The sequence below is a fragment of the Siphateles boraxobius genome, unplaced genomic scaffold (assembly GCF_051911475.1).
Source record: "Siphateles boraxobius isolate OS27281-9 unplaced genomic scaffold, OSU_SipBor_1 5, whole genome shotgun sequence".
NCBI classification, from domain to species: domain Eukaryota; kingdom Metazoa; phylum Chordata; class Actinopteri; order Cypriniformes; family Leuciscidae; genus Siphateles; species Siphateles boraxobius.
Genome location: NW_027509141.1, coordinates 17,084,659 through 17,111,633, shown reverse-complemented (window position 1 = coordinate 17,111,633; position 26,975 = coordinate 17,084,659). Strand labels below are relative to the sequence as shown.

Below are 26,975 nucleotides of genomic sequence, written 5' to 3'. Positions count from 1 at the left end.
TATATACCTGTGATAACTGGTCTCAGAATTTTTCATTTCTCATGATCTGAACATGTTTTGTCAAGGATTTGACCTGTCATACACAACAAGCACAATTCATGCAAGAATCATTGGTGGATTTTTCAATCTGTTGTTGAGAGGATTAACTGGTCAGGTGCATGATTAAAGACTAGATCATTTGAAGCAAGTGTATTCAATTTTTTACTTTTCACATGTTCTGGGCAATGAATGAATGAATGAATGAATGAATGAATGAATGAATGAATGAATGAATGAATGAATGATAAAGAAAAGGCTAAGAAAGAAAGGAGAAAATGACAAAGTGGCTCTTAGGGCAACATCATATTCAATACCAATAGTTGCAAAAGAAAAAAAATGTACCTTAAATGAAGCAATAAAAAAATATTTCAGCTGAATTAGATTAACAAACAAGTAGTGGCCAAAAATGATGTCTGGAGGGGGGTATTTGTTTTTAATGTTTTAAAGACTGCACGTTCAATTAAACAATCCAAATACGAGGAATTTTTTTAAATATATTTTTTAAATATTTTAAATAAGATAGAAGAACCAAATACTAAAGGTATTATCTGACTAAATTATTCTAATTTTGAAAATTGTGCTCTTTAACTGACTTCAGGGAACCATGAACACGCAAATGTATTGTTAGATTATTGACTTAACTATGAACTTATTACGTTAAAATCACAGAGGGTATACTTCAATTTAAATATATTATGTCGAAAAGTTTTGGGTGACAAAACAAAGTTTGTGAAACCCTGTTAATGATGTAAATTTTAATCCATTTGAAAGACAAAATACATGCCTAGTTCCATATGGTTAAATGACCCACTGTGTGATAATTCAAATATTGGGTGATAAATGTGTGTTGTTTATGACCTACACAAGCAAAGGATTTGTAATCTGAACCAAAATGACTGATTTCCGTTATAAACTGAGTGATTTTTGAGGACTATGAGAAAATTCCATGTCTTCGTAGATCATTTTGGTTTGCCTGTGAGGCAGAGCAGCTGTGTTGATAGTGACCCTGTCATGGGTGTGGTATTTTACCTCTTACTATGTGAGAGCTTGAATGAGCTTGACAAAACTAGTTTCCACTGGTGACTCATTTATTAATCTGATGCCATCACAGAGGTTTTTAGCCAAGGGCCTGAAGATAAGTCACTTTATGTTCTTGATAATGTTCATTAAGTTATTTAAAGTTGACAACTGTTTAAAAAGATAAGTCCTTTTTAGGATGTCAACCACAAGGCTTTATTCTTTCGACAACCATTCAGCTCATTGTGAAAGAAAAAATCAGAAGAGGCATTGCAACATCTTGCCTCTAATATCTCTACACCCAGATTTTATAACAAAAATAAGAAGGCCAGGGCCAAAACATGCTTAAAATATGCTTTGAGAGAAACTCAATAATGTTTGTAAAGTCATAAATCAGAAATAAGATAAATAATAGTCACAAGAGCTCTTCTATACTGAGGAGCCTCAAAGTCTTCATGAATTATGAAAACTGCAGGTTAGAAGACTTGTTTATCATTGTGCAAAAGGTTTTTATTCCTGCCTCATTTATTAAAAACCATTAACCAGTGCACAGGATATATATAGAATAAAATAAATTCTACTTCATTCCACTTCTTTAATCTTTGCAAGAATGTTACTTTCTTTTTTTACCTTTAATGATTTATTTGAATTCAAGAAGATTGTGAATGAAAAATGAAACCTCCACTGATAAAAAAGTCCTTTGAATTTACTTGATTTTAATGTGTACATCGGTCCCACATGATCAGAATGCGTTCAACTGACACAGTTTTCCTCTTTTTTCTCAATTAATTATTGTGAAACCTAAATGAATTGTGTTGTATATGCATGCTTTATTTGTGTAATTTCAAAGACCTGATATGTCCATTTTTTTCGCTCTAGAATCTAGAAGGAATGTTGGTAACACTTCATTTTACAGTACGTGCATTTTCAATGTACTTACAGTGTTCTTACCACAAAACTAATGAGTAGTGTAAGGTAACTACATGGGTTAAGTTACGGATTGTTTTAAGGTGTAAAATAACCCTTGTTTGTGCTGTTGTTTTCCAACTTACTGGAAGTCACTTACTGGAGGATGATGTTATTAAGGTTTTTGTTTGTTAAATGAATATTACTTACAGGATAAGACTGTAAGAAGATGGAAGGTGAAATTAAGGATCACGCACACACACACACACACACACACACACACACACACACACACACACACACACACACACACACACACACACACACACACACACACACACACACACACAATTAGTAACAAATGTTGTGTTTGAAACATTTTTATTAAAAAGGGTGCATAAACTGAAATATTTATTAGTAAATTGAATATTTTTCCTATCATAGACAAAGCACCCGGGGATGACAAAAATGGCAACATTCGCTCAAATTAAAATAGTGATTTTCTTTAAACTCGTGTACACTTAATTATGATACTGTGTTTTCCATCTTTACAAACTGTGAATTTAGTATTTTATCTAATATACGATAAAGATATGAAAATGTACAGATGGACAGAAATTATATTATCACAGTACATATAATGGATGTATTATGACACCTAGTGCATTTGTAGAGGAGTACACTGTAAAAAATGTTACTGATATTTACTTAAAAGATTTATGGTAACAATGTTACAATGAGTACTGTAGTTAAGGCTCGATTTCTTTAATGGAACCTAAATACATCATGTAAAATCCCCTAAATTATTTAGTCTATGACACAATGAATTTAATATTTTTAGTGAAATTTGCTAATTAGAATGAATGGAAATGACCTGCTTATATTTGACATATATTGTTTTATTAAAATACTATTTACTACCTACACAGCACAGAATCAAACTTGTTACTGCACAGGCATTGCAACAAAGTTTTAGCTCTATGATCAAGGGAACATACTTCAAAATTAAACATACAGTTATTCACAAGCTATCCATAAGCCATACTCTTCTGCACAATGGTAACGATCAAAACTTCAACAAATGCAAAGAATAATTTCCTTAAAACCTTAGTGTGTCCAAGTGTGAGTTTGCAATGAAGCAATAGCACAATATTGTGCTTATATTTATATTATTATATTATAGTCATTGTTTCAAATGAAAAAACAGGTATTATTTGCTAAGAAGTCCATTATTAATCCATTATTTTGCACTGACTCTAACCCTTGTGACATTCAAACAGGGTATGCCTATGTATTTTTTAATAAACATTATTTTCACTGGCACAAATAAAACCATTTCCTGAGTGTCAATGTTCACATTTGATTTTCGTTTAATAAAATCCTTCTTTGCCTCACACTGAGAATGCTGCTTAGATCTCAGTCTCTTACTCATATTTTAGTTTCAACCCTCACATTAAGTTAATTTAGACTATAGCTGATCATTTTATTGATGTACAGCCACACCTAGTGGCTAGTATCCAAAACACAACAAATCAAAAACACCATTTGTCATTAGAGTCTACATAATATGATTATTTTTGTTATTGCATTATCTTCTCAGCTAATTTCATGGATTTTCTCCTCAACAGAAGAAGATATGACTTTGCCATCCACGATCTCCTCCACAATGACCTTCACTCTGCGCTGGAGGTGAGGGTTATACTCTGTAAGGGTTCAAAAGACACATTTACTAGCTCCATTCATTTCTGCTCCATGTTGACTTAATGAAGGGACCAACATAAAACATTTCATTTCACTCACCTTCTTCCTCTTTCTTTATCTCTATCGTTTTGGTCACTGTTTCTGTCTCGGTCATGGAGGTTTTAGTCATGGAGGATTCAGACGTGCTTATGACGGTCCTACAGAACACAACACAACGATAAACCCTGGGTCTCATAGCTGATACAGTACATAAGGTCAACGACTGAACTGACATTCACAACAAGTCGCATACACATAAACAGAGCAAATTTAAATAAATCTGTTCTACGTACGTTTGAGCTTGTCCTTCCAGCAGCCTCCTGTATTCAGCGATCTCCATCTCCAGCCTCATCTTGATGTCCAGCAGCAGATTGTACTCGGAAGCCTGTTGTCGGATGTTGGCATTGAGTCTCTGTAGCTCTTCCTGCAGGTGGTCTATTTGCATTTGCAGCTGACTCAGCTGGACAGTATAGCGTATGCCCACATCAGCCAAACTCTGCTCCAGGTTTTGTTTCTGGAGAAAATGATTGAACATCGCATGGGGAGATTAAATACTCAAGGGGAAATGGCATATTATAAACCATGTTAAGTGGTTGAAATGTTTTTTTAAAGCTACTTTTATTGATTAGGATATTGAGAGGGGGGGGGGGGGGTGGCAGGAAATGATTCAGATTAACAGCACAATTTTGATTGTCATAATGATTTTATATCATTCAAAAAACAAGATATGAACACTGAGCAACTTACATTTTAGACACAATATTGCCACAGCAGAATGAAAAATGATGCATCTCCGGGCAACACACGACAATTAATTTACCTACTGTTTTTTAACAGATCGATTGAATGAATAATTCAATGACTCAGTCATAAAGACAGTAGCTGTGTTTGAAATTGCATATTGTCTAGTAGATACTACTTTTGGTTTGAAACTTACTTCGCAACCATTTAAAGGGTATGTTCTTCTATATAATATGAAAATGGGCATTATGAATAAAACGCTGTCACTGTCACTTGATCTACTGTCCCAGCTGAACTGAACAGGGCTGAACAGGTTTGTTGATAAAAACTTTAAAATTCAACTATTTTTAGGTCTATTCAACACACTGGTGAAGCTCAGGCTGGTATAACCAAATAATTTTGACCAAACATTTCAAATTTCACTTTTACATTCTATATCCACCCTGTTACATGACATTTTTACAATGGTTACAATGGTGCATGTGGATGTTTTTGGGTGGATGTTTATTAAGCCCGTTATTAGCTAGAAAGGAATAACATGCTAGCAGAAGTTTTACACTTAGGTATAGATATATATATAAAATATATTTTAAACAGACAAACAAACATTGTCATCCAGTATAAATTGACCCGTACGGATATGTTGCTTTTTTACGCTATTAGATAAGTCTTCTAAAAAACGAGGAAAATAGAGAAAAGTTTATGACTGATTCTTACTTTGTTCTTGGAGTTGCTTTACCTCCAAGGAAGTGATGTCACTTCTAGCCAGTCATGGGATTTGGGGCATATGCTCAAGATTTTAAAGGGAATAGCACCAATGTAACAGGGTGGACTGGAGTTTGAGGTACATAGACTAATTTTATGGATTTACAGATTTAAGAAATAGATAATCAATTGTGTGTTTATTTTATGTCAAAGAGACTACTAAATTCTAAAAATGGCTAATCTAGAACTATTTATGTAACCTTTATTTCAAAGTGAAGTTGAGAAAACATGATTGGGACAAGTGGGACACGTTATTATTATAATCACTAATCATTATAAATTTGTGTTAATTGGGGTACATGATCATCTATCCATGAAAACCATGTGGTAGGAAAGTTGATTAACATTTTATGTAAAATATACAGTATTGTTTAATGGGGACATAAAATCCAACAAATTATAGGATTGAACCAGGCATGTCCAGACACAGGGATTCACTTGTTTCTTTCTGGAATTAATCAGTGTTTTTGAACTAATCATTTGAATGATTCAATGACTCATTCATAAAATGGTCAATGAAATGTCTGGAATTTCGCTCATAAAATTAGGTGCAGCCACATGAGTAAAATTTGGGCAAAATTTAATGTCTAGAAAAAGTCAGTTGTCTATTGTCAGTAGTGTAGCAATGTATAAAGCACAGCTCACACAGAAGTTACTTTTTACGCTTTCCAGACAGAAATACAGCAAAAATGTGCGGTCACATTTAAAGTGCTGTCACATAGGCCTACAGTTGTTTGGTGACAACATCCTTTCATTTTAATAGAAATCTACGCGATCGGGAATTTTGTGTTTGGGTGAAAGACATTGGTCTTGGTGACCATCAGAAAGCTGTTTGGTTTGACAAGGACAAGTGGAGTGATACAAATAGTGGGAAGTATATATCATGGCTTATGGAACGGTGCTCAGCCAATCACAATCACATTCAAAGACTAGAACTAACTGTTGTATCATGAAAAATAAGCAGAGATTTTCGTTTATCTCCTGCCAGAGAAAGGTACGGCTTCAGAAAGAGCAAGAGCAAGATTATACCATTGTGAGAACCCCCTGTAGTTCTATCTCCAGGCTCTGGAATGTTCTCTTCACAGAAGTGAGCTCAGTCTGAGATGTCTTGATTTCAGTATAGCTGGTGGTCACCTGAGTCTGCAACACCTCCGCCTAAAATATTCAAACGCACAAAGTAATGAGGAATACATACATGATGTGTTGGGATGTATTTCATACTACATTACCCATAAGGCTTTGGGAGTGTATTACGTAAGAGATGCGAGGCAAGCATATGGGTTAGTTGTCAAATGTATACAACTGGTATTGCACGCAGTGTTGAATGAGAACATATACCTGGTGTTAGTGTATATGTGACACATGACCAAAAAAAAAAGGTAGTTCTGGTCAGTTGGAATCTGAATATTGATTTCAGTTCATCACTGTTGTGTTACTGCAGACTGAACTGATGACCCAAGGCAAATTCATGAGAAAATGTAACTAATTTACATTAGAATTGGTGGCGAATTTGTATGAATTTATACAATTCGAGTCATACAAAAATGTATGATTTTTAGAAAATATTAGCATAAGGATCCACCCGTAACCCCACTCCTAACCCTCAGACGAGTGTAAGCAGATTGTACGAAAACATTTTAATGCAAGGGTATGAACTCTAAAAAATTTGGACTAATTTGCCAATAGGTTTGAATTGCTATGAGAGTGTGCTGGATTATCTTAGGACATCTTATAGACTGAATTAAAATAACTTTGCTTTAGCAGTTCCTGCCTCTACAATTGACTAAGCCAGACAAAAACAAAATATGTCAACAGTTTTGACAGCTGAAAGACTTTAACGATTACTTGAATATCGCAATCACATTCCAACTGACAAAACAATCAATTGTTCTAAAGCATACCATCAGACAGCTGCCATCTCAAACATTATTAGGGGATTATTATTTTTTCAAAAGCAACGAGACAATGAATTCCACTCTTTTTATATGTTAAAATCCTTTCAGAAAGTTCACCCGCCTCTGCTAGGTCTAGGATAATGTTTTCTTGCAGAGGAAGACTTGTCTTACTGGCTCACCTTGCTCTGGAACCATCTTTCAGCCTCCTTGCAATTTTTCTCCATAAGCATCTCATACTGAGCTCTCATCTCCTGTAGATCCTTATCAAGATCTGAATGAGCTGCACAGTCCATCTCCACGTTCACAGAGCCGCTTTGCCTCTCTCGCAACAAATGAAGATCCTGTGGAGAAAGAGGAGCAGGGAAAAGAGCAGTTAGTCTTCCAAAAATCACATTTGATCCTTCTTGTGAAATAATTCAAGACCAAACGATTGCAGTGAAATGGTAAGGTGACCTCCTCATGGCTCTTCTTCATGTACAGCAGCTCCTCGTTCAGTCCAGTTAGCTGGTTCTCCAGGTCTCCAATGGACAGCTTCATCTCTCCCAGAACCCCTCGCAGTCGAGCCGTATCTGCTTCCACAACTGAACGCAAGTTCAGTTCAGTCTCATACCTGCCACAGCCAAGGAGGAAAAGGATCATATGCCATTTTAAGATCATATCCCAGACCGCAACATAGTGTCGGCCCAGATCCGGCCCAATATCTGGTACATGTGGATTCGGTTTCACTTTATTTTGTTGGTCCCTTTAACACATTCTGTTGACAATAAGTAACGTTGCACATACATGTCTACTAACTCTAATCAGAGTGTTAGTAGAGTATTAGTAGACTGGTACAATAAGTTGTAGGCTACAATAAGTTGAAATGTACTTGTAAAGTTACTTATAGTCAGTAGAATGTCTGTCGGAGGGTCATCACAATAAAGTGTAAGCAGATATTAATCATACAGTCTACTAATACTCTAATGACAGTTATTTGACATGTAGTTGCAAATACTAATAGTTAACAGAATGTCCAAAAGAGACCATCAAAATAAAGTGTTGCCGTGGATTCCACATGTTCCAGATGTGGGCCGGATCTGGACCGATACCATGTTCTGGGATGCTATTTCAACCAACAGTGAAAATTCAATTCTAAGTAATATTAGTATTGAATAATATTAATAATAATATTAGTAAAGCAATATTGCTTTACACATCACATACTTTAAGTGAAAATCTTCAGTGGCGAGCTTGGTGGTGCCCAGCTTCAGACGGAGCTTCGCGTTCTCCACAAAACGACTTTGAATCTTTCAAGGACAAATGAGAATGGGTGGTTGATCTAGGGATGTTAATCTTTCAATGAGCATAATAACTAACTATATGGATGAATTAAAAAAGAGAAAAAATGACTTTAGCTGAAATGCAACTAGATTTTAGGTTTTGTTAACAGCTAGACCCTGATGTTAAACAGCTCTAAACAGGACTGTCCAGTTGTATTTGTGATATTTTTTAAACACAAAACATGGCATAATGGCATAAGGTGAGGCAGGGTTCATCTCATGCCATTTCGGTTATTTCAGGGGTGTGATCTTTCTGATGAGTGACAGCAGCTCTACCTGTATGCTGAGCTCAGAAATGGTTGTCAAATAAGCACTGATGTTTTTGCTCTGCATCGGGCTCTTGTTGTCATAAAACTCCTTAATTTGCAGCTCGAGTGTCTTGTTGGCCTGCTCTAAAGAGTGCACCTAAAACACAAAACGTGCACAATAATTAGACAAAGTCTAAATCACAAAACATTCTCTCAATGTATAATGTTGCAGTTTGTAATGTTCAATCTTGCATCTTTTGATTTGAGGAATTATGTAGAATTGATTTAGAATTAGAGAAATAAAGTTTTATCTTATTTACATTTTTTATTAAGCCTTAATATGTAGAGTAAAACCATTATAACTAATTATATCCTCCTGGGACCCAGGAATAGACTTTTGTCCACTGTAGTGGACATTATGTTTTAGTGAGTTTCTCTGACATGTCACAGTCTGGATATCCTGTAAAGAGCACATTCAGGGCTTTTCAGAGATACCAAATGTTTGGAGGTTTCACAACATTAATTTAGTAATCAAATTCATGATAATGTTTTGTAATTATCATTTAAATTTGACACATTTTCAAATTGTTTGTCATATATCAACATCTCAGGGTTTCTAATTAAAATATGTCTTTCTGTTAGAAAACAAGGCATTGATTTCATACATCTCCACCTTAGAGGACACCTGGACACCATATTTATCAGGCATTTTGGGAGACACAGACAGACACATTGTATTGAATGGGACTACTTTTTACCAGAGCCTATTTAGCCTATACATGAATATCAAGATCCAAGATGGCGCCGCGGATGGCTGCCTCGGTGTGGAGCTCTCCAGCTATTGTGTTGTTTTTGTTTGTTTGTTCTGCGTTTAGTCATTCTTTTCCTATCAGTTTCACCAAAGACGAACTACTGGACATTAGGAAACACACACCAGAAACCTTTTCTACAGTTTTTGATTATTCGGACGTTTTGCTGGACATTCTCGTCGGAGGGGCAGCGTTGTTGTTCAAACGCGCGTTCAGACGCAAACGCGGGAAGCGAGCCGGCGCGCTGGTTAAACTCCGCGAGCGCGGCCTGCGCACTGCACTCCCCAGCATTCATCTCGCGAATCTCCGATCCCTTCCTAACAAAACGGATGAACTTCTTCTCCTCACCCACACTAACAAGGATTTTTTAAACTCTGCTGCTTTGTGCTTCACTGAAACCTGGCTGAGTGAAGCCATACCGGACAACGCAATACATCTGCCGGGCTTCCAGCTGTTCCGAGCGGATCGCATCGCGGAGCTAACGGGGAAAACGAGAGGTGGTGGATTGTGTTTCTACATTAACGAAAGTTGGTGTTCAGATGTAACAACACTGAAGAAGATGTGCTCTCCTAATTTAGAGGCACATTTCATAAACTGTAAACCCTTCTACTCGCCTCGGGAATTTTCCTCTTTCATTCTCGTGAATGTTTACATCCCTCCAGACGCGTGCGTGAGCGCGGCGCTACAACAGCTGGCTGAACAAATATCTGAAACGGAACAAAGGTACCCAGACTCTCTTTTAATCATTCTTGGGGATTTTAACAAAGCAAATCTTTCCCGTGAACTACCAAAATACAGACAGCACGTTACATGTCCCACCAGAGACAGTAATATACTGGACCACTGTTACACCACAATAAGAAATGCATATCACTCCGTCCCACGGGCAGCTTTGGGGCTCTCTGATCACTGTTTAGTTCATCTCATACCGACCTACAGGCAGAAACTGAAATCAGCTAAACCTGGAATAAGGACTGTAAAAAGATGGACTAATGAAGCAGAGCAGAATCTACAGGCCTGCTTTGATTGCACTGATTGGACTGTTTTTGAAGCTGCTACCAATGATCTGGATGAGCTCACAGATACTGTAACATCATATATAAGTTTCTGTGAGGATTCATGCATTCCTACCAGGACATTCTTATCATTCACTAATGATAAACCATGGTTTACTGGGAAACTCAAACACCTTCGTCATGCCAAAGAGGATGCTTACAGAAGTGGGGATAAAATCTTGTATAACCAGGCCAGAAACAGATTGACAAAGGAGATCAGAGTTGCTAAAAGGAACTACTCTGATAAACTGAAAAACCAGTTTTCATCCAACGACCCATCATCAGTCTGGAATGGCCTGAGGAACATTACCAACTACAAGTCACCATCCCCTCGATCTGTGGACAATCAACACCTGGCTGACGATTTAAATTCATTTTACTGCCGGTTTGAAAAGCCCTCATTCACACCACACACCCGGTCTGATCTGCACTTCACACATTCAGCATCACCTCCTGTTCTCCAATTATCACTCCCCCCTCCTGCCATCCAACCTGAGCTTAAGGTCTGTGTGGAGGACGCGAGCCGAGTCTTCAAAAAACAGAAGATTAGGAAAGCATCAGGCCCAGACGGCATCTCATCTGCTTGTTTAAAAGCCTGCGCTGACCAACTGGCCCCGGTCTTCACGCAGATCTTCAACAGATCGTTGGAGCAGTGTGAAGTTCCCTGCTGCTTCAAACGCTCCACTATCATTCCTGTCCCCAAAAAACCCAAAATCACTGGACTTAATGACTACAGACCTGTCGCTCTCACGTCTGTGGTCATGAAGTCGTTTGAAAGACTGGTGCTGGCCCACCTGAAGGACATCACTGGACCCCTGCTGGATCCCTTTCAGTTTGCTTACAGAGCAAACAGGTCTGTGGATGATGCAGTCAACATGGGACTGCATTATATCCTGCAACATCTCGACAGACCAGGGACTTATGCAAGGATCCTCTTTGTGGACTTCAGTTCGGCCTTCAATACCATCATGCCTGGTCTTCTCACAGCCAAACTGACCCAGCTCTCCATACCATCCTCGATCTGTCAGTGGATCACCAGCTTCCTGACGGACCGGCAGCAGCGAGTGAGACTGGGGAAACACACATCCAAGACACTCACAATCAGCACTGGTGCTCCCCAAGGGTGTGTTCTCTCCCCACTGCTCTTCTCCCTGTACACTAATGACTGCACTTCTAAAGACCCCACTGTCAAGCTCCTGAAATTTGCAGACGACACCACTGTCATCGGTCTCATCCGAAACGGTGACGAGTCTGCTTACAGACTGGAGGTTGAACAGCTGGCTGCCTGGTGCAGTTATAACAACCTTGAGCTGAACACGCTCAAAACAGTGGAGATGATCGTGGACTTCAGGAGGAACAGCTCAGCACTCCCCCCACTCACCATCATGAACAGCACTGTGGAAGCAGTGGAGTCATTCAGGTTCCTGGGCACTATCATCTCTCAGGACCTGAAGTGGGACAATCACATTGACTCCACTGTGAAAAAGGCCCAGCAGAGACTGTACTTCCTTCGCCAGCTGAGGAAGTTCAACCTGCCACAGGATCTGCTGATTCAGTTCTACTCAGCCGTCATTGAGTCTGTCTTGTGCGCTTCCATCACTGTCTGGTTTGGTTCAGCTACCAAATCAGACATCAGGAGACTACAACGGACAGTCCGGACTGCGGAGAGGATCATTGGTGCCCCCCTGCCATCCCTCCAGGACCTGTACTCTTCCAGAGTGAGGAAGAGAGCAGGTAAAATCATCACAGACTCCACTCACCCTGGACACCACCTCTTTGAACTGTTACCGTCAAGACGGAGACTCAGATCACTGGCCACAAGAACATCTCGGCACAGGAACAGTTTCTTCCCACAGGCCATTTCCCTCCTGAACAGTTAACACTCCTCCCAAGGCATATGCCTGTAAGTGCAATACTCCCACTGTTTAGTGCAATATCCCACAACTCAGGTGATACTTATATGTAGATTTATTTATTTATAATATTCAAAACACTGTAAATAGGTTCATAATCTGTAAATCTGAAAATGTCTATTCTGACTAAACCCAACTGTGATAGTTTTATTCTCATATATTTATATTTTTATTTTTTATTCTTATAATTTGTAGTATTATGTTTCATGTTGTATTTGTATATGTCCACTGGAAGCCTCAGTACCAAAACAAATTCCTTGTGTGTGCAAGCACACTTGGCAATAAAGCTCTTTCTGATTCTGATTCTGATTCTGATCAGATGATGTCACCAACGTCTCCTCACTGACGTCACTCAATTCTAAAACTTGTCTTCCGCCATCTTGAGTACCAGATTCGGCAAGATCGATACATCAGTCGCAAAGGAACTAGAGCTTATTCTCTGGCCGAGCCCGAACTTGCGGGCCGATATTTCCCGTCACTATCCTCGGGCCGGGCCCTTGGTCTAGAGAAGTGCACTCCCAATGCAAAAGAGTGCGGCGCGGGACTAGATTTGATGGCCGAGTGCGAGCGGCAATGCACTCTCTGTGTGTGTGCGCGTTGCAGTGAGAATAAAACGATTCGCGGGACTCCCGCATTACCCGCAAACTGGAAATATCTATGAATAAAACATATAAAAACTAATACATTTTTGCAGAAAAGCAACAAGAACTAATACAAAATAGAAAAGATTTACAGGCCAGTTTCCTTTTAAAACACGTTTGCAGCGTTGAGCGATGTAGCCAATCACAGACATACGTGTTGATTTCTTCAACGCAAAGGCCAATCAGAAGCTCTGATAGACTCCCCTCACTGCTCAAAACCAGATGCTCAAAACGGACTTTTTGTTCAGAGCTCTGTATGCTGACAAATCCCCTAATTGTAACAAACAAAGTGTATATATTATGAAAGATTCATTGTGCAGTCAGCTTAATTGATATTAACAGAGATGTGAGATCGCGATTAACTGATGTCATCGTTTTAGGAATTATTAAGGGAGCGCACTTTGCGCGGAGTCAAAATCCTTCAATCATGCCCAACCATGCACGCAGCTGCTTTATGTTATAACAGTGGTTTGTGTGTGCAAACTCTCTGTGCAGTGTTCATGTTGTCTGTGGTGAGTGGATGTAAATGATAATGAGCTTACGCTAGTTTAGGGGTGTGCGATATCACGATTTATGATCGTGGATTAAAATATATCCACCATCTGCTTTTGAAGAAATGTCGTAAGTTATCGTGCATTCTATCAGTTGCAGTTCTGGCGCCTCCGTCTCAGCATAGGCTACAACGCGACGTATATTCACATCAAATGTTAACGCAGAGGAACAGGACAATGCAGTTCACATAAGTTCATTATTTGCATGTGCTAACAAGTCATTCATGTGTTGATGCGCGGTTCTAACGAGCGCTTTTCTGAGCGCGTACACCGCGTACAGTTCGATTCGATTACGATTCAGAGGCCTGCGATTCGATTCAAAAGCGATTATCGATTATCTGAATCTTTTGTGTGTGTGTGTGTGTGTGTGTGTGTGTGTGTGTGTGTGAATATAAATACTTTGCTTTAAAAGTACAAAGTAATGACCCATAAAGAATTAACGTACAATATATTTTATTAACATTGCAAAAGAACCAACAGGAAAATAAAGTGTGCCTGAACTAGCAGCATACTTGTAGTAAATTAATAATATAACAACAACAGGTGTTCTGACGATTCATGCTACCCATCGAGATGTGCTATTTACTGGTGCATGTGGAGACTCATTTTTCTTCTGCTTACCACGCCCATAAATCTATGCATCCTTGCTGTGGAGACTTGTAGGAAACTTTGACAGGTCAAAGATGAATATTTGATGATAATTTTTACTTTTCACAGCGTTTTAAAAATAAAAACAGTACATTATACTGTACTCTTAACTTCGAATTTTATTATAATTTTATTTCATATAATATTGTCATTTTTACTTGTTATATCAAATGTGATAATTGCTAGTTCATTTAAAATATCCAAATATGCTCCCCATACACTTACCCTGATTAAAATGAAATAACGATGTTATAATATTGTGAGATTTACACCATTATGGAAACAATAGAGAATGAATCAACATTATCTATGATCGATTCGCGTTTGGGTAGCATTTTTCGACAAGGCAGCAGAAATCGTCTGAACACCGGTACAGCCCAGAGCCATAGAGAGAAACGGCTCTGGTACAGCCGAGTGTTTTTCCTCCTCTGGGTGGAAACGTGTCATATGGCTTCTCATATTTGTCGTGTTGCCGAAATATTTTAGTTTTATTCTACAAAGCTTACAACTAGTGTGGCTCTTGTCCAGCTCCTTTCCCCCTTCAACTTCATAGAAGCCAAAATATTTCCACACGTCAGCTTTTAACGAGGAGGGTGTTTGGATTTCGCGCTCAGCCATCGCGTCTCTGTTATGTGCGCACGCCACAGACAGACGGTCCGGGCACTGCACTTCCGCGCTTCAGAGTTCCGTCTTTTGCGTTCCGTCAATATTACGTCATTATAAATAGGCTACATATCTAAAAAAAAAATTTTTTTTTGTTGAAAATCGATTTTTGACATTTGTGAATCGATTCAGAATCGTCCACGTCCGCATCGCGATGCATCTAAGAATCGATTTTTTCCCCCACCCCTAGTTCTTGTGGACTTGTGAAACGTCATCATTCGCTGCCCAAGTACTGTCTCAATACACAAGTTTGCATTTTGGCAAGAACGGTTAAAAATCCCGGAAGTGTTCTTGACACGCCCATTTTACCGAGGATGCATCGGTTGGTAACTTGTGTGAACTTGACGGCAGATATATCCCAGCATTCATTTCGGCATTCAAGGAAGGAGCGTGGAGCAGAAAGGCAGAACAACAGTAAGTCGTTTTTCTACAATTTCGTATGCTATTTCATCACTAAATTCACTTCTGATAGCATTTGATGCGAGAAATATACTGTGTAGATTTCAAATATTGCCATTTTTACGAAAATTTATGGCGAATCGAAAATATGCTCAAACATTTTCGGTAGTGAAGAATCTCCATAAGCGCACGCGGGTGTAGCTAGCGAGCCAACCGGCCAGTCATGCTAAAAACCGGGCTGTTATCATCAATAATTCTTGTTATGTTTGGGTAGGCTACTGAAGACGGCGCTGTGTGGGGGTATTGCGCAATACCAGCAAGAACACATCGCCTCAAACTGTCAGCAGCGTTCTGTGTGCTCGTCACCTTGTAAGTTCATTCTTCCAAGAACAACTAGCAAGAGCGTTCTCCCCAAGAACACAAGTCCGTTCTTTGCATTCTTGGTTTTGAGAAACGGCCTCTATTCATTCAACACTCGCCTGCGAGCGCCCCCGCATGGACAGAGACGTGTTATTGCTGCCAGTCCAGAAACCTGAAGTAACCAGAATGTGCCAATTCTCTTCTATTAGAAATTCTCTGCTATACATGTCATTTTGTTTTTTTTAAACCACGATGCACTGAGTCCTGGTGTTTTCTACAGTGGCCATACCATAACATATGAATAACATATCACATATCATTTTTCAAAAAAGTTTTTTTTCATTTGTTTCTAATGCTAGTCTAAACAATGTACTTTTTTGGATCTCATGTGGATGTGAAAATAAAACAATAATTCCACATACAGTAACCCAAATGCATTCCCGTGACACTAAATTTACTGTTAAATGTTTTCTAAAAAATTGTTTGATAAAAACACAGAGAAGAATGCAATGAAATGACATAAAAAGAATAATATGTTTAGTAATTGTTACTTTTAATTAATGCATATTCAGATAATGTGCATACTATAGTAATGTGAATATACAATGTTATACAATTTAAAAAAATGTATTTAAGATTTTGGGGGTTCTGGCCAGAATTTAACAAGATAACATTTAATAAGTGAAACAGTTATGAATTAAACAACCTTAGACAATGACAAGTATTATATATATATATATATATATATATATATATATATATATATATATAGGCCTATATATATTTATATTTATTTATTTTTTATTTATTTTATTTTTTTACAAATATGTGTTTTATAAAGCATTCATCAGGATTCATTATAAAAATATAAGATTCAATTGTCTTCATCTAATTTCTTTTACATTTTCAAGTTAACCAATAAAAGGTATGTTACCTGCTTCAGGTAAGATTCCAGTCGGTCATTGAGGTTCTGCATTGTCTGCTTCTCGTTGGGATACAGCTTGACCTCGTCAACAGCCGTCGTCAAGGATGAAGTGGACAAAGTTCTGGAGAGGCGGGCACCGTAGCCCACAGCACTGCCATAGTTTTGTGCACCAAACGACAAAGACACCCCTGAACTCCCCAATCCTTTCATGACCTGTCTACCAGAGGAACCATGGCCGGCTGACCCGAACACGCTCTGAGTGCTGAACGTCTTACTACTGCGGTGGACCGACATGGCTAAGTCAGAAGATCTGTGGAAGGATGTCTTTCAATGTCGAAATTAAACATCTAAACTAATTTCCACTAAAGACTGACTTATATATATATATGCTGCATCCCACATGGTGTCAGGTTTCCAGTTCCAGTGAATAGATGGAATGTGAGCGGAGACCCGCCTGTGCACGGGCGCTTATTAAAACCATTAACTTCACAAACCCGCTGTCGCACCCTTGATCTTCGAAACTATGTAAAATGATTTGTATCTTCAATAGATTACATCTTTCTTTAACTGTTGTATTGTATAAACTGATATTTTGTATTGGCCATGTGCCAGTTATAACTATTAACAGTGTTTTTTATAAAAAAAAACTTTTTCTTCTTTTAAATGCAACCATTAATTATACGTGAAAGTATTAAAGAATAACTCAGGTTTGCTTTTCCATTTAGTTCTTATGACAAACATTGTTCTTGCACTCAAATGTCATGTACGTGAACTATATCCATCAATCATGATTAATGGATCTATGTGTCAGAATGTTGTAAAAACACATCAGTAGCCTAATACCAGATCACCGTATCTTAAAATGTAGTCGTAACTTGTAATGAAACAAGTTGTAATGAAAGTTTTGCTGGTGTGTTTGTAAAGGCAATTTACATGTTGACATTTTAAAGAGGGTGAATAGAAACATTCTTAGGAAATCAATCATGATGTCAGGCTATTCTGACTTCAACTGTCAGAACATGCAAATTCATGGCCCGACCCATTCTGATGAAAATATTTCACTCAGTGTATTCACTTGTAATTGCATGACATGTAGTCCCTTTTGGCAGATTTCCTAAATCTGTAAAATGCATATTTCTTTTGAAAAAGAAATTCCTTTTGTCTAATGTAACTTTAACGATTTCCAAGGTAAAATGTATTGTTAATATGAATTAATTAATTATTACTCCATTTACTATATTACCATTACTCATATAATCGCTCTTTGATGTTGTTTTTTTCCTTCTCATGTTGCTTGGACCACATGACTTTGCAGTTTTGCAGATAAAAGATTTTAATATAAATATAAATATATATATATATATATATATATATATATATATATATATATATATATATATATATATATATATATATATACATTTTATGTCCATACAATAAAAGTATCTGTAATCCAAAACGTTTTGGTTACCAACGTTCTTCAAAATATTTTCTTTTGTGTTCCACAGTAGAAATTCAAACATGCTTGGAATGACATGAAGCTGAGTAAATGATGACAGATTTGTCATTTTTAATATTCCTTTCATAGTTATTCTTTTTTCAAAGAGTTTTATCCTTGTGATGAGGCTGTTTTCTTTATTATGATATGGGGATACTTGTATCATCAGCCTGACATTCTTACTTTATGTCCCCCAAAAAATATTAAAATAACATATCAAAATTCAATTTAAATCAGAAATGTAAAAATGTTTATCATAGAATGGGTGCATTTAAGTCATTATATGTATTCACTGAACATAAGTTTATAGATCACATCATTGTCCCATTATGTCATCACTAGCTAATTCTGAAGATATGGAAAAGTGGAATACTAGTAATAAAGAAGGATACAACACATCATCTGATGTCATATACCTCAATATAGGCTATGCTTTAAAAGGTGGATTGGCAATTATTTGTTCACTTCAGACACATGATAGCAGAGGATTGTGATCTTGGGGAAAATCTTTAGGTACATACATCTAATGGTCCTGAGAGGAAGCAACAGACTCCTCTCCAGCAATAAAACCAAAAGCACGGCATCACAGGCTTTCACCATCAGTTAATTTTAATCAATACGATAGTTTAAAAAAAATATCACTTATTGATGGCACATCATATAATATTACATTAGAACAAATGATTAGATGAGAACTTGGGTGCTGACATGAATAAAAAAAAAACAGTGCTAATTTTTTTTCACAGGCCACGTACTTAATGTTGTTTCCCATTAGTTAAGTGCCGTGACTTTCCTGATCATATGGTTTTGTAATGTTTGCTCTGTTAAATTCTCATAAAAAACTATTGAATTTCCCATGTCATGTTCGGTTTACTGTCATGTCTGACGTATTCGGCTTAAGCATGTTCCTCCTCCTGAACAATAATTATCCAAATCTATTGATTAACACTTTTGTTTTTTACCTGAAAATTAAATAAAAGGGGCCTGACCAGGTATTTTGTATTACAAGGTTTTATTCTTGCACTCTGATAAAACGTTTCTGGCTCAGCACTATTCAGGTATTGTAAATCTGCTTTTACTTTTAATGTCTTTTATATTTCCTTACTAAAGAAACCATCTTAAGATAGTAGCCTATCTGTGTTTGGAATATGATGTCTGGTTTAGCTGGTCGTTAGTTTGAATAAATGTGTATGTTGCTGATCTAAATTGGTCATTTGCTGGCACAACATCTTGGATTAGCAACAAACAAGCAACCAGCTAATAACTAGTCTGCAGCTAAACCATCAAACATGTTCTAAATTTGTTTTATGCTAACATGGATTTCCAGCAGGAATGGGTCGTTTTTATTTTATTTTATTTTATTTGCTTTTAAATACTTTCAATAATTCTTTACAGAAATGATGGCCAAGTACATTGTATTGATCGCTATAGCGATACTGGCAGTGGCGTGCGTGGCTTCTCCTCTGTCTAAAGACAAACCTGCGAACACAAGGGCAATGGCAGGCCTTCCAGAGAGACCACCTGAGACACCTAAGAGACTGCAGGCCCTTGTGAGGCGTTCATTGCAGCTATCGGAGGATCAGCGCGAACTCATGTCCCGGCAGCTCTTACAGGCACTATCAGGTGCGTGTCTCTGAAGATAAAAACATGAGAAGAAACAAAGCCTCGCTCTTACTTGCTGTTCTTCGTGTTTTGGGCAGAAATCATCCAACGAGAGGACTGTGTTACAGATTACCAAGGCTGGGTAGATTTTGGGCGCCGGAGTGCAAACTGAGACTGCATGCAAAGTAGTAAAAACTCTGTACTATGATCTGTCAATAAATATATTTGCAACTATATGTGTTTGTGTCACCAAATTGCGAATTCATTTGAAAAATGATGTACACTCACGTGAGATAAAGATGAAGACACTGTCTTCAAGACAGTCATAATAGTAGCTGTATAAAAGCTGTATTATTCATGGAGTAATCTTTTTTTGACAAAAAAATTTTTTTTGTGCTAAATTAATTATAAATGGCTGGCTGCAAATAAAATACAGTATAATGATGATTGGAATGACGTGATGATAGGGTAGATCATTTGAATGTGTTCCTCCCGAACTTTGTTAATAAAACATCATAAAATTACTAGACTTGGGGCCTGTACCATGATGGTAAGTGAACAAACTCAGGGTTACAGAATTAGTTTAGAGTTGACAAAACCGAACCAATCCAACCAGCCTTTGTTGGTACCATGATGCTGATCATCAACTTTCTCTGTCAACTCAGGCTTTGATCCTGAGTTTAGTCATTTAAGTGTGACATCAGTAGCGAACAGCCAATCACATGTTGAGAAAGAGTGAAACTGAGATTGATTTCTCGCGAGAGAAGCAGCACAATTCACTTATTAAATAAAAGTATTAAAATAGTAAGAATTAAAACAAATTTACACAGCAAGAAGAAAACAATAGGTTACTATCGTAACCCCGGTTCTCTGAAACATCGAGTGGAGAGATCCACCTATGGGAAGGGCATCCGTACCTGACCTCTGCAGAAGCATCCAATTGCACCAAGTCTGGCTAGACAGACAGAAGCGCGCAGCCAATGCCAGGTGAGGCCACACCCCCTCACTTACGGGCATATAACATCTGGGCGCGCTGCTATTCCTCAGTAAGTATATTCGCTTCTCGTGCGGCAAGCGGGGCAAAGCTGGTGGATCTCTCCACTCTATGTTTCAGAGAACCGGGGTTACAATAGTAACCTATTGTTCTCTTTCATCATCTCGTGTTCGAGATCCACCTCTGGGAGAGACATGGACAGCTCCCCGATTGCCCAATACACTCACAGTGAGGTTCTGAAAACCAGAGAAAGACGGTCACCTCGGGGAGGCGGTGCCTGACACGTCCATTAATCATGAACCTGCAAAGGTGACGCCACACCAACTGCTGTGGACAAGCAGGACATGAAGCATGCATGAGACACATACATGATAGTACCCCCAACCCACCAAGGCACATAAACTATACCCATAACGGGAAGTAAATGTTTGGTGGCAAGAATGAACATGACCAGCCGGCCCATTCACTCTTATTGGTTTCAACAGGGTACAGGGAAGAGCTAAGAAGACCCCACCCCTAAAACCGAATGTGCTACCGAGGTTCTGGTGACATCCAGCCGGTAGTAACGCACAAAGGTATGAGGAGAAGCCCAACTGGCAGCGGAGCAGATGTCCTGCAGTGACACTCCCCTAAACAAAGCCCAAGAGGCGGCTAAGCCCCTTGTGGAATGAGCTCTGATGCCCCTTGGGGGCTGCACTCCTTTTGCTTCATAAGCCATAGCGTAAAAGTTCTCGCTCTCCCAGTGGCGCAAGGTCGCCGAGCAGGCACGTGTCACTGTTACCGAGCGGCAAAGGTCGCGAATCGGGCTGAAATGTAGTGACAAGACCCATTTCATGAACGCCCTCATCCTCAGAAGTCCCAATGGCACAACTTGGGTGGATGAAGCCATGAGACCCTGCAGCCTGAGACATGTGCGATATTGCACTTTCGCCCCTTCTCTGAACTGCGTCAGACAGTTCATCAGAGAACGAACGCTATCTTGAGAGAGGGGCGCTCGCATGGAGACCGAATTCAACTCCAAGCCCAGGAAAATGACATTCTGACTGGGCGTGAAATTGCTCTTGCTCACATTCACTTGGAACCCGAGCGATGTGATGTGCGCGAGGACACGGCCGGTGTCCTGCAACATCTTCTCCTTTGATTCGGCTATGATGAGCCAATCGTCTATATAAATCAGGATTCTCAGACCTGATATTCTCAGAGGTGCTAAGCCCGCCTCCGCGCACAGACAGAAAGACCGGGGACTCAAACTGAGTCCAAACGGAAGAACTGTGAATTCGTAACATATGCCCTGGTAGGCGAAACGAAGAAACTTCCTGTGCGGAGGATAGATGCTTATGTGAAAGAAAGCATCTTTCAGATCGACTGATGTGAACCAGTCGTTCTGTTTTATGGCACGGGCGAGTGCGCCTTGTGACAGGATTCTGAAATTGTATTTCCTCAAATGTTTGTTCAACACTCGAAGGTCCAAGATAGGGCGGAGAGAGCCGTCTTTTTTCGGGACCAGAAAATAACGGGAATAAAAACCCTGGTTCATCAGATTGGGGGATACCACCTGAATCGCTCCCTTGTTTAAGAGAGATGAAATTTCCTCTTTCAGAATGTGAGAGGCGTTCACTTCCGTGTGAGAAAAGAGAATGCCGTTGAAATGCGGGGGTTTTACTGCGAATTGCAATCTGTAACCCTGCATTACTGTACGCATCACCCACTCGGGAGCTGAAACGGTTCGCCAAGCCGCTTCGTGACTCGCGAGAGCTCCCGCTCGGGCCAGAGCGGAGCTGTGTGAGACCGACAGGTTTATTTGTGATGCAATGGCGCCATCTAGTGGGCACACTAGAGGCGACATGCAGGGGTTCGGAGGGATTTCCTCTCTCTGCAGTGAGATGAATTCTCTCTGCGGAGAGAGGTTTTCTCTCCGAAACGAATTCATTTGATTCATATTTTTTTGTGTTTTGTGTGTTTTTTGTTGGGCAAACACTGGGGCCGAAGCCTTTATTGAGAGAGTGATGGGAACAGAGTGTGGGCAGTGTGGTGTCACTGAGCTTAAACTTTCCCTCACAAAGGGCCCCCTGAACGTGGGGGGAAAACACACATTTCTCGAACACACGAGCTGGGCAGTCTCGTTTACAGGCGGAGAGCTGACCCATCCGCGGGACCCCCTGGGTCTTTTGGACGGGGGTCCTAGAAGAGGAGGGGAGTCCGAAGGGCTTGCGGCCCGTGAACATGGACTCGAAGCCCCCATCGGCTGAACATCAGGCAGGCCGCTTGCGTTTCGAGTCGGTGGGGTTGGAATTCGCAGGTCTCCCGGCCGCGGCTGCGGCGGGAGCGGGCTTACCCCAGTGCTTGTGTGTAGGTGCTGGGTTATGTTGCCGAGGGGGTGGTTTGTTGCGGGGCTTTTCTTTGCCCTGATGAAACTGTCGTCCCGTGGCCGGTGGGTTAGGCAAACGCACAGGGGGCGCCTGGCGTGGGACTGACTTTCTGGGAAGGCAAAGCTTGAAAGCCTCATCCTCCTTCTTCTTATCGTCACACCGTTGTTGCATCAGTGCGACGGCGGGGCCGAAGAGAGCCCGGCCGGGCTCCACCGGCGCGCCCGCGATGCGCCGTTTCTCACTGTCAGGGAGTCCCGACAGGTTCAGCCAGAGCGCGCGCTCTCCGACCACGGAAAGCGCCATGGAGCGCCCGCAAGCTTGGACGGCCTGCCGAGCGTCGAGGACGAGGTCGTTCACCGTGAGGATCTCCTTCCACAGGGTTTCAGAAGGATTTCCCTTTTCCAATTGTTGCCCTAACTCTTCGAGGATCTCCGCCTGGTAGGCGGAGAGGAGCGAAGAAACGTTAAGGGCCCTGACAGCCACGGCAGAGGACTTATAAACTGCCTGGTGAACGGAGGCAGCAAAACGGTCCATCTTGTTGGGCAAGACCGGCTTAGGGGGAGCGAGCAGCCCGCCCTGAGCGGGGTTAAGGTGCCTGGCGATGGAAGGCTCAACGGCGGGAGGTTCGCCCATACCGTGCGCCGCCATGTCCTTAACCTCGAGTCCCGTGAGACCGTGTTTGAAGTCGAGCGGGTCGCTCCAATAATTTCTCATGTGCTTCGCGCACGCCGGGAGGATGGGGAAGAGTTGTTTCCTCGGGCCGGGAGGAGGTCCCAGCACTTTCCCATCATAAATATCCCTCTCCTGGTCGGTGGCGCTCTGCGGTGCCGGCCATTCGATGTTGAGACGAGCGGCCGCTCGCTCACACACTTCCAGAAGGATGGCTTGAGGCAGAACCGCGTGGGCGGTAGCCTGGGGAACACCAGAGGGCGGGATGGCCTCCTCGTCCTCTGAAACCCCAAGAATGGCCGCATCCTGCTCTTCGCCAGAACCGGGCAGTTCGTGGACGAGAGCGAGGTTGTCCCCAAAGATGTCCTCCTCGGGGAAGGCGGGATTGGGCTGGTCAGCCCAGACGAGAGACGTTGCGCCCCGGGAGGCCCCCGGTACCGCGTCGTCATCACCGTGTCCCCCGTCCGAGTCAGAAGGGCTGAGCCCGGTGCACTGTGTCACTGCCACCTTAAGCAACGTTTAAGCAGCTTCCTAGGCAGCATGAGGCAGAAACTGCAATTCTCCGGGTTCTCCAGGGCTTCCCGAGCGTGCTTGAGACCCAAACATACCACGCAAAGCTGATGAAGATCCTTAGCTGCGATAAGGGCACCACACGCGGCCGGGCAGGCCCGTGATATGCTATCCCTTGGAGAGGCTGCAGGCTTAGACACTGACATACCAGCGAAGAAAATGGAGAAATCCGTGGCGGGCAGCCGTGAGGAGAAACGGTGAAAATAGCGAGAGCGTGGGCGGCTCCGAATGCAAAGCAGCAGTAGATGAAAAATAAACAACTGTCACGTCCGGCGGAGGCTGATCTGGTCGATATGTCCTCCTGAAGACACGAGGTGAGCAGTGTAAAAAATCAACCGAGCTGTGAGATGCAGAGATCGCGAGAAGCGAATGTCAACTGAGGAATAGCAGCGCGCCCAGATGTTATATGCCCGTAGGTGAGGGGGTGTGGCCTCACCTGGCATTGGCTGCGCGCTTCTGTCTGTCTAGCCAGACTTGGTGCAATTGGATGCTTCTGCAGAGGTCAGGTACGGATGCCCTTCCCATAGGTGGATCTCGCACACGAGATGATGAAAGAGAACAGGTGTATATGAAAGAGGACAACTAAAAGAAAAAGTCTCGCTACTGTATATCAGTGCACGTAAAAGTTGTGAAGTTATTTTATACAGCTGATAAAGGTATAGAGAGAATTGAACATTTAAGCTCACATGTAGTCATTTTATAGCTTCATCTATTAATGCTAAAGCGTATTTATATTACCTTTATATATTTATTTATTTAAACTGCGTAATAATAATCGATTAACTAAAATTGTACATGTGTGGTTGATAAAGGGTATAATAATTACATAAATAATATCTAAATCATACAAATTTTTTATTCTAAATAAGCATCACTAAAACCAGACGATTTTGTCTTTAAAAATAATTTGCTATGTAGTGACCTTTAATTTGGAGTAGAAACAGGTGGAGTGACTTTATCGCATCAGACATGTGTCACTTTCCTCACAGCTGATTGGTCCAAGTTCAGTTTGCAACCTCTTACCTAAAACATAACCTGCCCCGGACCAGGTTAGCCGTGGAGCGTAAGTTACTATGGCGATGAACACTTCTAAAAGCCAACCCACTTTCATGGTCCCTAAAACCCAGGGTTGACGCAAACTAAACTGAAACATAGCTGGCAAGCCACCTAAACCGGCTTCATGGTATAGGCCCCTGTTCAGATATGCATGCAAAGCATGAACAGGGCATAAAGGATGTGGTGGAGATGTAGTCTCCTGAGAAGCAAGCACTTGCAGCATTATAACCTGTGCTCTAAACGGTGTAAACAATACTTTGGACAGATATCCACATCTGGGACATGACCATACAGTCATCTAAAAATCCCATACAAGTACCATGGGACGAAAGGTATGCAGCCGTCCCGCTCCTCTCGGAATCCCTGCTACAAAACTGTGCTCACCTACTGAGCGACTATCAGTGGGCGATGAAAAAATGAAAATGGCAGCAATATACAGCTGTAGAGTGGATGGTGTGCACCGTTATCCAAACAGTCCTGTAGAAACACAAAATGACAGACACAGCACAGGTCGGTGGGTACTCATTTTTTGAGTGCCCCTCCCACTGACCTGTCAGACATGCAGGTCCCATAGCACCGGCCTGGACTGCCAAATAGTGCCCAACCCTCAGTAACCGAATCTCCCAATGGGGAGCCACCCGAAGATCCACCAGTTTTAGAAACCACAGCTGGGTGGGCCAGTTCAGAGCAAGCAGCAGCGCGGTCTGCTATTCCTTCCTGATCTTGTGCAGCACAAGTAGCATGGTTTTGAAAGGCATATTTGTGCTTCTTTCACCAGTGGCTTGACTTGCCCTTTTAGGGGAGCACTCATCAGTGAAAAGAACAGCGGGCAATGCGCGTTCTCCTCCGAGGCGAACAAATCGACCTCCACTTCTCCAAACAGGGTCCAAATCATCTGGGCTGTCTGAGGGTGTAGCCTCCATTCTCCGTGAACTGTGGACAGTATGTCCACGCTGCAGTTCAGACGGCTGGGAACATGGACTTCCCTTATCGATGTGGGGTTCCAGTCCGCCCTCAAAAGGAAACCTTCCACCAGCCTTTGCAGGAAATAAGGAAAATCCCCTTGATGATTGATGTACAATCCGTTGTCCGTCCGAACCAGGACATGACATGCTGCAAAGCTAAAGATTTCTCAGCTCTAGGTAGTTTATGTACGACTTTGACTGACTGCACACTTGTCTAAGGGCCTGCCATCGAATAGGCCTCTCCAGGCCATCAACGATACATCAGTCATTACGAATTTACTCCCGACCTCTCTGCCTATCGTGACCCCCCCAGAGTCATAATGTCGCCCAGATCCAGCCCACATCTGGTACATGTGGAATCCACGAGTCCCAGATGTGGTCCGGATCTGGGCTGACACTATGTTGCTGTCTGGGCCTGCTGGTCCATGGTCCTTACAAGCCAAGGGATCATCGTGCCCATACAGCCGTGAGTCACTAAGATGCGCACACAGTGCACTGCTCACAGGCTCTCAGCCTAAGCTAACGTGGTCTCATATGAAGGAGTCCAAGCCGGCACACTACTGTTGCAGCCATCATCAGTCCCAGTAACCTCTGAAAACACTTCAGAGAAACCGATTT

General features: G+C 41.1%; 1 protein-coding gene across 1 annotated transcript; it reads right to left on the bottom strand.

Annotated features, from left to right (window-relative positions):
* Positions 1 to 2,845: 2,845 nt before the first annotated feature.
* On the bottom strand, positions 2,846 to 17,078 carry krt99 (keratin 99). The gene is made up of 9 exons (XM_077202978.1): positions 16,644 to 17,078; positions 8,699 to 8,827; positions 8,307 to 8,389; positions 7,557 to 7,713; positions 7,283 to 7,444; positions 6,238 to 6,363; positions 3,996 to 4,216; positions 3,763 to 3,860; positions 2,846 to 3,665 (listed from the first exon to the last, which is right to left on the bottom strand). The coding sequence occupies exons 1-9, from the start codon at positions 16,926 to 16,928 to the stop codon at positions 3,559 to 3,561; spliced, it is 1,368 nt and encodes a 455-aa protein (XP_077059093.1). The 5' UTR covers positions 16,929 to 17,078; the 3' UTR covers positions 2,846 to 3,558.
* Between the last annotated feature and the right edge of the window lie 9,897 nt (positions 17,079 to 26,975).

Coding starts and splice junctions, on each gene's coding strand:
- krt99 (XM_077202978.1), bottom strand. CDS start 16,928: ATGTCGGTCCACCGCAGTAGTAAGACGTTCAGCACTCAGAGCGTGTTC. Junction 3,861..3,995: donor CTGGAAGGACAAGCTCAAAC/GTACGTAGAACA, acceptor TGTGTTCTGTAG/GACCGTCATAAGCACGTCTG. Junction 3,666..3,762: donor GATAAAGAAAGAGGAAGAAG/GTGAGTGAAATG, acceptor GAACCCTTACAG/AGTATAACCCTCACCTCCAG.